The following is a 14,020-nucleotide window of genomic DNA, read 5'->3' as shown; positions in this document are numbered from 1 at the left end:
CTTGGTGAGCAACTAAGAACTGCTTAAAGCTTCAGGGAAAAAATATTATAACGAAAATAGCCTTTAGAAAAACGTGGAAATTATTTTCAGTAAGCGTATTTGACAATATGAAATTGGGAAAAGGAGATTTAACCAATTTAGTGGCATAATCGATTTTCTCATTAATTTTTTCACATTTTTATTTTAGAAGTTTTCTATCTTTCCAAATAAGAGATGGGGGAGAGTGGGAACCTTGTTATGAAAAAATGCCTGTAAGTCCGGTCCTGCTTAGCCGATTTTTATAAACAGTTGTTTGAAAGGGCTTTCCGGCAACACCTACAGAATATAATTACTAACAATGAGAACAAATCATTAAATGAATGTTCAAAATGTCGTCCATCATTTTCTATACGTGAAATCAAGCGGTTGGATAGATCAGCAGTTTCAATTTTCCCACCCGGTACAACAATCTACAACTGTTACATTAATTTCCCGAAATTTTGTAGACACTTGTCATAGCGTGGTAAAAGTATACAGGGTGTCCCACGACGAGTTAAAACTATCTGTATATATATGGCAAAATTCTTATGATAAACTGATTTTTACGTTTGGGTTTCCTGATACGATCTTTTTAACTAAAATATTTTCAAAGATGGCCGACTTCCGGTTCTACCGGAAGTCGACGATAACTTTGTTATTTTAAATAGAATACCCTTTAGATTAATACATTTTTGAAATCTACGTAGAATTTTGGTATGCTTTTGTCTAGAAACTTTTTTTGAAAAATGCATAAAATAAATTCAGACGTATTTGAATCTATGTTGGAAAATTTTTCATTTTATACATGATGTGTATAAAAAATGCTCAATATTTCACTTCATAAATATCAATTTTTTTTTAATTTTTTTAATTAGAACCTCTATTTTAATACATTCAGTACAAAATGATAAATTTCTCAACATAGATTCAAATACATCTAACCTTGTTAAAAACAACCGAATAGAAACTATTTTCATATATTTAAGGGTATTCTCTTAAAAAAACAATTTATAAGGGTCTGCAACTGGCCAAATTTTTTTCAAAAAAAAATTAATAATTCAAAAAGTATGCATTTTGCGAAAGAAGTTTCTAGACAAAAGTATACTAAAATTTTACGTAGATTTCAAAAATGTATTAATATACAAGGTTAAAATAACAAAGTTACATATTTGAAAATATTTTAGTTAAAAAGATAGTATCCGAAAACCTAAACGTAGAAATTTTCATCATTTTACTGTAAGTATTTTGCCATATATACAGATAGTTTTAACTCGTCGTGGGACACCCTGTATACTCAGACTAAACAGCAGGGCTGATTGCGGATGCTTCTTCAAAATATTCGAAAGATTAAATCTTCCTAAAATCGTTGCGAAGCACGACCTTTACCTACCTACTCGACGTTCAAATTTAGTTAAGGGCTTAATACTTTACAATGCGAAAAAATGCACAATCATTTGCCAATTGAAATTAAATCTATCTACGCATTTCGAAATAATTTGAATAGGTATTGATTTTGAAATCAAATTATTACCTATTTCAGGATTACCGTATAGTTAATTTTCACAGGTAATTTTTTTATTCATTGTAGTTTTCTTTTGTATACTCTATAGTTAGATTGGGTTTTATTTGTGTTTATTTCTTACAAGCTTTTTTCTATAAATTGTAAAAAATGTTTTCACTATAACGCATTTTTCTCTCTCTATCACACACTTTTTAAAAAAATTATATTAATTTATAAAAAAATTATATTATTTAATAAAATTTTAAAAAATTTCCGATTAAAAACTAGATATTAAATCAAAATAAAGTTTAAAACACGAATATTTCAAAAAAAAAATTAGATTTCAAAGTATTTGGGACATAAAAAGGTGAATTGTCACCGAATTTCGTAAAAAAAACCTTTTTTGTTTAATTTCTAGCATGTGAAAAAAAATGTTGATACTTCTTGTTGTGGATCTTCAACTTTGCTGTTTGACTTTTTTGCCAGACATCGAGATAAACCGTTTTTTACTCTTAAAAACTCACCTCAGATCGCTCGTAAATTATTTTTCCTTTCGTTTTTATCATAATTTCCTCCTTTTCCATCTCCCTATTATTTTAGTTTTTTTTTGGTTTCCAAAATGATCGACCCTGGTCTAATCGGTATGGGGGACTTTATAGAGTTTTTTTCGTTATTAGAACGATTTAAGCCGACCCTGTATAAAACTATTCCGGATACAAACAGCAAAATTAATAAATGAAATAAAAAACTGTCCAGACGTATATTCATTAAAATTGATTAGACAAAAATTATGCAATAGCTTGTTAATATTTCTTAACTGACATTATTAAACTTAAATATAAACGAAATAGTTTTTTTTATTACCAGACATAACACTGACCTCATGTTAAGTACGAGAAGTTACGAAATTTATTCAAGAAATAATCGATTATATTCATCATTATCATAGCTACAATCGTTAGCAAAAAAATTTACTCAAGTCGCACGCTCGTGGTCAAAAAGTCCCTAGCAAAAAATCCTTAGCTTCAATTCTTTTTTTGATTATAGCATCTCAAAGTTACTAGTTTCAGCTTTATAATGAATAGTCTGTGTTGTTTTTGAGTTTTTTTTGTGATAAAGAAAAAATATCTAACGAAAAGGAATCTTAAATAATGAAAAAAGGACATCGTCCATTTAGCCTCCCAATAAGTCATGTGACTGACACACAGATGGCGCTGCCATTGTTAAATCCATATGACGTTTATGAAGTACCAACTTTCAAAAGACAATGTGTCAAATTTCATGACATTTCGATAGTCAGGAAAAAATGACAGCCATTTAAGTGAAGCTTTTTTCGTTATTTTCAAAATAATTTCGTTTGTTAATTTATCATTGCTTTTTGATGAGACAAATACTGTAGAAGCTCAGCAATGTCTTCAAAAGTGTTATCCAGAATCTCATCCATCGAAGAGAACCGTTTGTTATTGGTTTGCTAAATTTAAACGTGGTCGTACAGACATCGAAGATGGTGAACGTTCTGGTCGTCCAATTGAAGTAATTACTCCAAAAAACATCAAAAAGTCTACAAATTGGTTATTTCTAATTGTAAATTGAAATTGCGTGAGATAACTGAGGCCATATGGATACCAGGAGGCAGTTAGTTCACAATTAAGCATGAACGTTTGACCATGAGGAAGCTTTTTTCGATCAAAACCAACGAGTTGATGATTCTGAGCAGTTTTGTGGCCATGTTTTTTGAGTTGATATATGACAAAGGATGAAAAATGAATCTATACTTTCACTCCGGAATCAAAACAATCATCTACTGAGTACACTGCGCTTAGTGAACCACGTTCGAAGCGTCCAAAGGCACAACAGTCAGCTGAGAAGGTTATGACTTCAGTATTTTGGGATGCACATGTAATATTGTTCATCGACTATTTCCAAAAGGGAGAGACAAGCTATAGAGAATACTACATAGAGTTGTTGGATCGTTTGAAAACAAAATTAATGGAAAAACGGCCTCATATGTCGAAGAAAAAACCACTGTTTCCCCAATCCAACGCACCGATCCACAAATCGATGACAACGATGGTTAAATTGAAAGAATTGCTTCCTTATCCACCGCATAGTCCAGATCTGGCCCCCAGTAACTACTAGCTAGAAATTCAGGCCAAATGAAGAAGCAACTACTGTAATTGATGCCTTCTACAAGCACGGCATCGAGAAGTTAGAGAAGCGTTGGAATGATTGTGTTGCTCTTGAAAGAGATTACAGTACGATCCAAAGGAATAATTATATCCCCCTTTCTTTCTGCGATACTGGGGCATCCAGAATTGACAGCTGATCTGTTTAGAAAGTCCAGAACGTGGGGTGACTGCAGCTGCTTCTATCTCATACTCTTCCAGGTTCTTCCAATTTCTTTATTGTCAGCAGTTCTCTGGTTACCTCTGAAGACTTTGCTCTGTTGAAGATGTACCGTTTTTCAACCAGGAAATATCGCTAACATTTTTGGTTTTCTTTATGGGACAACTCATACGCATCAAGTATAATATCATTTACTTCTTTTAAACCTTGCTAAAAATTCATTTGGTGCATATTGTCAGTATCGAATTGGGTAGGTCAAGGGTATATATTTCACACCTAGGGGACGTTCAGGAAGACTAACTCACATCCAAGGTAGAACACATTACAGATAGGAATAGGTGTCTTAAGTTGAGTGACAAATTTACTGAAAACGACGGGGAATCTTCAAATTTGAAACATTTGCTGTATAGGGTCAGGCAAAATACTTCTTGGACCTTCCTCGAATGTATTTAATCCCGATTTCATGGCTGGTGCAGGATTTGTTATGTTCATGATCGATAGAACTCAAATCCGGGCTATGCACCGTCCAATTAATAACGGAATTTCGATATCCTGTCAGTATTGCCATACGAACCTGCATCCGGCGTTGGAATGGGGTCACAGTTTTATTAATGACAGTATAATAATTGTCTAGTATTTGATACTTTGTATAAAACTAAGTTGTTTTTATTTCAGATCTAGAGAAAATAGAATCCAGGAATTAAAGGATACGATTTTAAAATATATAGGAAGGAAACCGGAAGACGATGTACCTACTAATTCGATGAATATATCGCAAATTATACCGAGAGTTCTGAATATAACGAGTTTTTCGACCGACGATCCGGTTACCGAGAAAATTCGAAGCTTCTATCCCTCATGTAAGTACGATCTAAATAATTCCAACTTTGTGATTTAATAGATACACCCCGTAGATAATTTTGGTTTTACTGCAAAATTTTTTTAATACATATATTTCCAAAAACCCGACAATTATTCTATCCGTGTTCATCGCAGATTGGTAATTAGTTCAAACCAGTTTTTCTATCTGTAGATCTACCAACATCATACAGTTTTTTTTCCTCAATACATTGTTTCTTGTGTTAAAAATTCCATTCCTCAACTTACTGCATTAGTTCGAAGGCTAAAGAATTTAGAAATATTTCGGAGCTTTGAGATAAAACCATTTATTCTAGCGTGATCAGGCATGCCATATAATACCACTTTCTGATGGATCGCGCTGTATGGTCGAAAGATCTATTGGGCCCCCTTTGATTGCTGTGACACTTAGGATGCTGAGTGTCTTCGGTATCCATTCCTTTAGGAAATTGAAGAAATTGGGATGGTTGCATCTACCAAAGATCTTCATCTTCTATTTCATACGCCTCCAGGTGTAAAAATCTGGAATTTCGCAGTTTCTCACACTTCCATATGGACAAAATCTGAATACTCTGCTAAAACTTACGTTTCCAGATGTTGAACGCTTCAACAAGTCACTTGTCAATATACGTAAATTGTTGATACATTCAATAGATCTTCTTTGTATAAAGATTCTTAGAAGTAACTCAATTCCTGTAGATTATTCTAGTATCAGATATTTTCCTTATCTGCTATTCTTCTTTACTGTTTTCGTCTACTTCACCTATCTCTCTTCCCTCTATTCCAGTGAGTCTCGGAACTTATTGAAAAGTATCTTTATTCTTTTTGTCCATTCCCTGATCAACAACTTGGATATTTGATTCTTTTTACTTATTCCCTAATCAACAACTTGGATATTTGATTGTTTTTACTTATTCCCTAATCAACGACTTGGAGCTTTGATTATTTTTACTTATTCCCTAATCAACAACTTGGAGCTTTGATTATTTTTGCCTATTCCCTAATAAACTTAGATCTTTGACGTATAACTTAACTTGATATTTATAGGTGACATACCAGTTAATACGGATCAAGATCTTTGGAAAGATGACGACGTCATGAATCTCTATTTCAACTTCGATCTTTTTTCGGAATCCCGAAACGCGAACATAGCGACGGCTACTTTGAGGTTATACCGACTACCTGATAACAATACGAAAACAAATAACGACAAACCAGATTGTGACGTTTTAGGTACATCCGAAGAAGAAAAATTGTTGAGGATCAGCATCTATTGGTATACCAAGTCGTTGAAAAAACGTAGAGGTGAGCAAAAAGTTTCCATATTCTTTTAACACTTATAAATAGATGATCTACCATAACAAAGTACTCGATCCTATTCCTACAAGTAGACTCGCGAACCTCATTCCCGGTTTGTGAAGGTCTTGCAGTTCCGATCTCTAAAAACGCGCCCAAACAGTTCGTGTTGTCGTGGTGTATTATCGCCAACGGTTCCAGAATGTCTTACTAGCAGAATACTCTTTCCATAGACGGATAGCTATCCAACTACAATAAAATAGTGAAGAATAACATGCCTGGCGTCATGGTGGTTGATAGACGAGTCGTTCAGTCCTTCTCGTCGAAACAGCATTATCGAAGACAATCTTCTCAACAAACATCAAGAGAAACTGGCCAAATACGTGGATTTTGCAATTGAGATTAAACAGATGTGGCACTGCGAAAAATTTGGAAACAATCCCAATTTTTATCCTTTATAGGAGACGGCTGCAGGCTCAGATTAATGCGGAATTGAATCACGATCACAACATCTGAAACATGTCAGTTCCGCTATCAGATTGCACCCAATCATCCACCATAGAAACCCATAGAAACAATCAACAGATTCGACTTTGAGATCCTGGAACAGCCGCACTAGAACCCAGACTTCGTTTCCTTGGATTTTTATATATTTGTACGGCTCAAGGAAGCGCCGATATGCTTCAGATATAAACTTTGTACGTGCGATGTGAAAGTGGATTCAGTACCAAACGAAAACCTTTTGCTGGAAAGACATTACGTTGCGCTGGACCAAACTATCTGACATCGTCATACCTAGACTCAACATGCCAGATCCTTGACGTTGGGGGTCTTCCCTTTACTTGACATAGTTATGGGCAATCAAGAAGGATAACACCATAAGATTACCAGATTATGGTTGCCACAACTTTCCCACAACAGGTGTAGCTTAAAATTTCTTTGTCATTGACAATCAAGGGTGCTTTCACATGGTCTTGCTTCTGGATACGAAATGGGGAAGTTAGATTTTGTCTAATATAATAAAAAGTGTCGATTTTAAATGTTGTATCAGAAACGATATGCCGCACGCTGTTATAACCCAGTTCCTAACCTTAAAATCGTTAAAATACTGTTTTTGAGCTGTTTGTCGGTTGTCTCTAACTCGTGAGATTGTCATTTTCAGAAATTGCGATTAGAGCATCTATTGGAATAGTGAGAAACAACCGACGATCAGCTCAAAAACCGTATCCGACGATAGCCTCGGAATCCTTGGGAAATAATTAAAATTTCTTATATCCTGATTTGGTTTCAGTTAAGAAACGCCTGTCCGATAGCAGAGTCATTTCGGAAACAGCCAAATGGGTGGAATTAAGCATAAAACCGGCGACCAAAGCTTGGACTAGAGGAAGAAATTTAGGATTGGGAGTGTTGGTAGAAGATCAAGAAGGCAACGTTTTACGAGCAGATAGAGTTTTCAAAGGAACATCATGCACGGTTGGATTTTGTGAGTGTGAATTAACATTATTAACATAAATGTCAATCTATAACTCCGTACAAAGATATTCCAATCAAATGAATCTCCTTTTATCTCTAAAAACTATCAATTCCCTAAACCGGTTTCGATCTTTAAGTATCTCTTCAGAACAATGTAACGTCATCAGCAGAAGCTCTTATTTTGTTTGGGCGACTATATACGTATCAGAAGATGCGCACTGTTGCATCCAATTGCAAATCATCATTTAGGCAATTCGTTCTCTTTCACATTCGGTATTAAGTTTTCTGTTTAATACCTTTTGAATTATTGAATTGGAAACACTATTTGAAGTGATAGTAGAAACTGTATCAGCTGTTTAACCTAATCTTTCAAATGCGATTCTTGTCGTTTCTGTAGACAAACCAGTGTAGCCGTCGCCTCAAATAAGTGTACGACAATGAATGTCGTCGTGTCCATGAGTTATATATTATTCAAGCGTTTTAAAGATAATCGAGAAGATCTTGAAAATGATTCACGTTCGGCTCGTACTTCCACGTCAAGATTATTCGCGCTATCTCGCCTACCTCTTTTTTAAAATCAAATCTGTATAAAAATGTTCCATTATAAACACGAGCTTATCTTTAGAACGTTTGAAGTCAGGTAAAGCTATCCAAAAATAAGACAGTTGTGTCTACAAGTTTACGCTTCAAGAAAGAGATTCTTAAAAACGGGCTCTGTTGCCGACGCGCCACGTTCTGTACGACAGGTATATGTAACAACTAACGAGAAAATGGCGCCGACGAATTATAAAACTTATGTACCATCGAGTTTATCGTCCGCGTCTCCTTCACGCACTTCACGAGGATGATGTCAATGATGATCCGCCGTTGCAGCATTCCATTTTGTGGTGGTTTGAAGCTGAACATAACTACGCGTACCGGAACGACCAGAATCCCCACGTCTTCATTCAAAACCTGTCGAGGGTGTGTGTGTAGGCGGGTCTCGTGGTGGTCCGTACTTTTTATGGGTCACGTGACGGGCCAAATTATTCTGGAAATGCTCGAGGACTGACTCAAATGGACAAAAATCAAACACTCACGAACATTCGTCATTTCAGGAATGAATAGACCACGCGCCCTTCCCGGCCTCCGAACTGCAATTCTAGAAGATTTCGACACTCCGCTGAGACCCTTTTTTCGAATCCATTTTGTCGAATTTTTTGTTCACAACTCGTATATAAAATTGTTTATATATATATATATATATATATATATATATATATATATATATATATATATATATATATATATATATATATAAATAAACGAGGGGTTATAGGTTGACGATTTGATCGTAGTTTCGATAACTGAATAATAGAAAAAAACGCATGAATTGATTACGTAAAAATAGTTTTTTTTTCATAATTAATATTAGAATGCATGCGCTTTGAAAATAAACAATTCGAATAGCCCCCGTATGTTATATCTTAGTACTAATCCATAGGACTATTGGTGTAAGGTCCAATTTTGCATATTTTTATGCTCTGAATGTTTTTTTTTCATTTAAAGTCGAATCTCACACTTGTATAAAGTGATAATTTTATAGTCCAGTCAAATTGGACTTTTACCTTGTACTAAGATTCTTAAATTTTTGAATATCGATAATAACAATGTTTAATCTTAACTGAAACCGTTTGTCTGACTATTTATATATCCTTTTCCAACAGAGCCTCACTGATTTAAAGCTTCAAAAAAATGTGGCATTTTGTAAAGGTTGAGTGTGTGGAGCTTTCCTCTCAATATGATCTTGGAAAATCGGTAATTACTGATAGATAAGACCCTAGCTCAACTTACGCAAGAAACTGATAGTTTTGGAATGACGATTTCGCTGCTTTAAATGTCAAAAAATTCTTCTTTCACGAGTTATATCAGAATTTATTTCGAGTGGTCTGTTGAAAAAAAACCTGACTTAAAAAAATAGATGATGCTGTGTAATTTGTGCAAAGTCTTTTCTTGTTGAATATATGGAATCAATCTCAGCAAACTAGGTGATAAGTCAACAGTTTTTAGCAAAAATCTGTAGCTCCCATTTTAGCATCTCAAAACCACTCGTCTCAGTTTTATAATGAGTGATCTATGTTGTTATCAAATTTTGGTTGGTGTTCCCTTTCCTGATTCATTCCATAAATGCTCGATAGGTTTTAAATCCGGGCTACGCGCTGGCCAATACACAGAGGCAGCTGCGGTGAATGATCCCCTAAAATGTCTTCTATGTCCAGGAACCTCCTCCAAAAGCCACGTTTTCTTGCAGCGTTGCGCGAATCATTCTCCAGGTCTTCCGTAGACTCGTCCTCTTCTATGAAAGCACTTCGGAAAAGAGACACTAGCCCCATTGATCGTCAGTCCATTTAACGTGTTTTCTGGCAAACTGTAGATGGGCTGGGGTTAATTTGAGGCCAGTAGATGGTTTTTATCGCTCAAGGTTAGTTGTCTTAATTTTTATGCTGACTCTCCAGATAGTTACAGCCACTAAACTTAACACTCAGCGATGTACTGACAATTAATCGATGGTAAACTGGAAATAACAGACTTACTGATGTTTAGAACTGACCACTTCTCGCTGATTCTGGCCTTGTCGCAATAGGATGACCAGTTAAGCAATTTTTAGTTCGAATTCTCGTAAATGTGTATTGGTTGACGTTTGATGGCTAGGGTCAGGTACAGAGGGTCCTAATAGTGATTGTTTTTTGATAATTGGGATAATCAAGACTGTACTATATATGTAAATATGGTCTACATGGTAATTTTTTTTGTTACAGCCACACCAAAACCCATCCCCACCATTATCGTTGATGCAGTCCGTCAAACAAACGAATTGGACCGAGTTCGTAACGTACTTGGACGCAATTCAACATCAGCCCTACATAGTGACATATATATGCTACCAACAATAGACATATGCACGTTGGAATTTCCGGAGAACTACACGTTACAGTCGAAATCGCGAATAAACGCTTGTAACCTTAAAAAAATGCACGAACAAAATCAATATCTCGTGGAAAAAGATCGATTAGAACGATTGGCGACGTTGCCGGATTTGGTGGCGCGTCCGCATCAAAGGCATATCAGACATCAAAGACAACACATGACGTACGACGAACCGACGACTTACGATATTAGATCGAGAATAATCGGATCGAAAGTTATACTCAAACATGAGGATTTGCAGAATTTAACGAACAATAAATTAAATTTATCTATGATTAATCGGTAAATTTATTTTTTAGTGTATATATTAATTTTCTTGCTGAAAATTCGGAGATTTATCCGGAAAGATACGACAAATTTTCATGTTTACCAATTTCTTTTTTTTTTGGATAAAACTCCCTAAATATAAGACTGTGTTTTAGGTTACTAGGTTATGTATTTCGTTTTTAATTTTAAGCAATCTACGAGGGTTGTGTGGAAACATTTATTAGTACACTTCAATCAGTCCAATTTAAGACATTTGAATTCAAACGTGCTTATACCAATTCCAATAAAATTAACCAAAAAATATCATGAACCAATACTTGATGTCCTTTAACTTGGAATTAAAAAGACAGTTGATACCTAGTAGATCGTATACTTTTCACACGACCCTTGTATCTAACGTATTCGGGTCACTTTTTGTATTCCCCGATCCAAACTTTCCAAATGTATACAGCGCGCTGTGTCGGTTTTTCGGATGCTGTTCAAAGTACGAAAATAAAGTGGAAGACGCGAAGAAAAGTCCATGCTTGTCCAGACTTGTTCGAGAGCCTCTAGGAGGCGAATGCTCGTCAATAGTCGTTCTATAACCTCTAGGAAGCGAATGCTTGTCAAGGCTCGTTCAAAGACATTTAGAAGACAAATGCTCGTCAAGATTAGTTCGAGAACATCTAGGAGACGAATGCTCGTCAAGACTCGTTCGAGAGCCTCTTGGAGACGAATGCTCGTCATGACTCGTTCGAGGACTATAATACAAATGCTTATCAAAACTCGTTCGAGAACCTCTAGGAGGCGAATATCCGTCAAGATTCGTTCGAGAACTTCTAAGAAGCGAGTCGCGAGTGCCTATGGTGTGGAGATGCCTATAGATATTGATCTTCAACTTCATTAGGTCGTAGTGTACGGGAAAGTCCTGCTTTGGTAGCTGATTCTACACGCTTGCACGCATGCTCGTCAAGACTTGTTCGAGAACCTCTAGGAGGCGAATGTCCGTCAAGACCCGTTCGAGAACCTCTAGGAGACGATTGTGGTCGCTCGTTAGATCTTGGAATGCATTTCATCGCGATTTAGAAAATCACGTTACAAATCTTTTACCGTATTGTTTTAGAAGTTTTACAACCACAAATAAATCGATCTGTAGAAAAAGTTGACCCTGTACGTTCGTTTTAAATTAATGTCGTCAGATCTACAGCAACAAGTTGTTCTAACCTACAATTTTTAAATTGAAATTAGAGAGATTTCTGTGTCAAAGTTTAATGCAAATTTGTTTGTTATGTGAAAAGCAATGACAAGAGTAGTTCGAGTGGTGCCTGTCGTTTGGAGATGCCTATAGATATTGATCTTCAACTTCTCTATGTTGTAGTGTACGGGAAAGACGTGCCTTGATAGCTGATTCTCCACGCTTCTCTAAAGGAAAGAGTCGAATTCTCGTCAAGACTCGTTCTAGAACCTCTAGGAGGCGACTCGTTTGCACACGTTTGCACTTCTCCAAAGAAAAGAGTCCCGATAAATTAAAGTTCTGGGCGTCTGCAGACGAACTAGGAGTTAATGAACCACGTGACCCTGTCGAGTAGGTCTTGCTAATACTACTCTAGGTGGGTTTATGCTGGACAGCTCAGATGAGCCGTGGTGGTATCGGTAAAAGAGTCAACTCAGCGAACTTTCTTCTATGCTCTAAATTGTCTAAACTTCTAGTTGCTCTGGATCGAATGTTTCTCTTTCGTATTGAGTAGAACATCTTCAAGGTATGCTTGGAGGCCGAGCTCCAAATGTGAGAGCAATATCCCAAAGATAAACGATCGCTTGATTGTAAGAAATATTATTTTTCTTCCACGATGATTAGAAAAGATTAATCTATGAAGATTCATTCATTAGGACATTTTTGGTGTTCCAATGTTCAAGGTAATCTTTGTTGTATATGCACAGGTGTCAATGGTATTCTTCCTAGAAGCCATCTGGATCTTAAATTAGCTCTACAGATTCTTCTGCTTATGTTAAAATAGCCGGACTGTTTAGTACTACTTTGCAAAAAGAACTACCTGTCTGGTAGCTATGCGACTTTCTTTTTCTAGCTTTGAGAATTTTGAATGTAACCATAGTGGTCTTTGTCTATGGATGGCTTCGTATTCGACTGTTTCTATACATAAACAATAAAAATAAGTTTTACTTATGTTTCCATGTTTCTGATTTCTCCTCGTTTCCCTACCTTTTTCGCTACATCTTTGATCCAGGTGTTGAATGGAGGGCATCTCTGCTATCTGATAGACTCTACTTGTCGTTTCGAACCATTAATATGGAATACCATTGAGCCTCAAACTTTTCATTTGCCCATCGCTGTCGAATTGTACCTCTAGCATTAAAAATCCTTGTTGACAGGATTCTGTAGGTACGAGGAATTCTAAGAACCGTAAGTTCCATTCTTACCGTGGGTCTTCCAGTTCTTCGTCTTACGGTATCCTGGAACCGATTAGGCATCCTCGAGCCACGTTTAAAGGATTGGCAGCACTTGTTTATGTTCGAACGATCCAATGACTTTTATAGTTCATTTTTTATATCAAATTCTTCGGAAATTCCCAAAAAAACATCAAACCGAGAGATAATTCGTTCATTTTTTTTCTAATTTCAATTATATTGAAATAGTTCCGAATACAGGGTGATTTAGAAATATTGTTAACTCTCAAATATGTGTATATAATGGATTCTGACGATATTGTATATTGCGTGTTGGTCTGTTTGGGGGGGGGGGGGGCATTATTAGAGATTTTAAGCAAGTAAATATTAAATCGTGGTATTAATATCACGTATTATATTGATAAAGGATATTTGTGATTAACATCCTCGGTATAATTCGAGATAATTTCAAAATACATACCTCGAAGAAATGAGACATTTACTAATATTTTTTTAACCTTCACAACATAATCCTTATAAAAAACTTTTTCCTAAAATTCATTCACTCTGTATATATATATATATATATATATATACAGTAAAGCAGACCATACACTATTTCTTTTCAAATTCATAATTTCATGTATATTATAATTTATTATCAACAATTGTACATATTATTTTAATTCTGGTAGTACATTACAAATTCATATCAACACAAAATTCGAAATATTTGCCATTTTGGAAATAACGTCTTGTCACACAGGCCCCTTGCGAATACCGCGCCCCTCTTGTTTGGTCCGGGATGTTCACGTTATGATCACGCACTGATCATTGTTTTGGTTTACTATTTTTCTTCGATAAATAGACTTTACTATTGCATTTACAATCAGATTAATGTTTAATTGC

At 35.6% G+C, this 14,020-nt stretch overlaps 1 protein-coding gene across 3 annotated transcripts in view; it reads left to right on the top strand.

Annotated features, from left to right (window-relative positions):
* Window positions 1-12,516, top strand: part of LOC130901849 (uncharacterized) — a 28,870-nt gene extending 16,354 nt beyond the window's left edge. For 2 of the 3 annotated variants that reach the window (XM_057813479.1, XM_057813478.1), the window contains 4 exons: window positions 4,541-4,725; window positions 5,771-6,028; window positions 7,311-7,502; window positions 10,291-12,516. In XM_057813479.1, the coding sequence (XP_057669462.1) occupies window positions 4,541-4,725; window positions 5,771-6,028; window positions 7,311-7,502; window positions 10,291-10,745 (1,090 nt within the window). In that variant the 3' untranslated portion in view covers window positions 10,746-12,516. The remainder of the gene's footprint in view (window positions 1-4,540; window positions 4,726-5,770; window positions 6,029-7,310; window positions 7,503-10,290) is intronic. The other variant, XM_057813480.1, reaches the window with a different exon arrangement.
* The last annotated feature ends 1,504 nt before the right edge of the window (window positions 12,517-14,020 follow it).

Source organism: Diorhabda carinulata, chromosome X (assembly GCF_026250575.1).
Source record: "Diorhabda carinulata isolate Delta chromosome X, icDioCari1.1, whole genome shotgun sequence".
NCBI lineage: Eukaryota > Metazoa > Arthropoda > Insecta > Coleoptera > Chrysomelidae > Diorhabda > Diorhabda carinulata.
The sequence above is the reverse complement of the archived record's forward strand: the minus strand, read 5'-3'. Positions and strand labels throughout refer to the sequence as shown.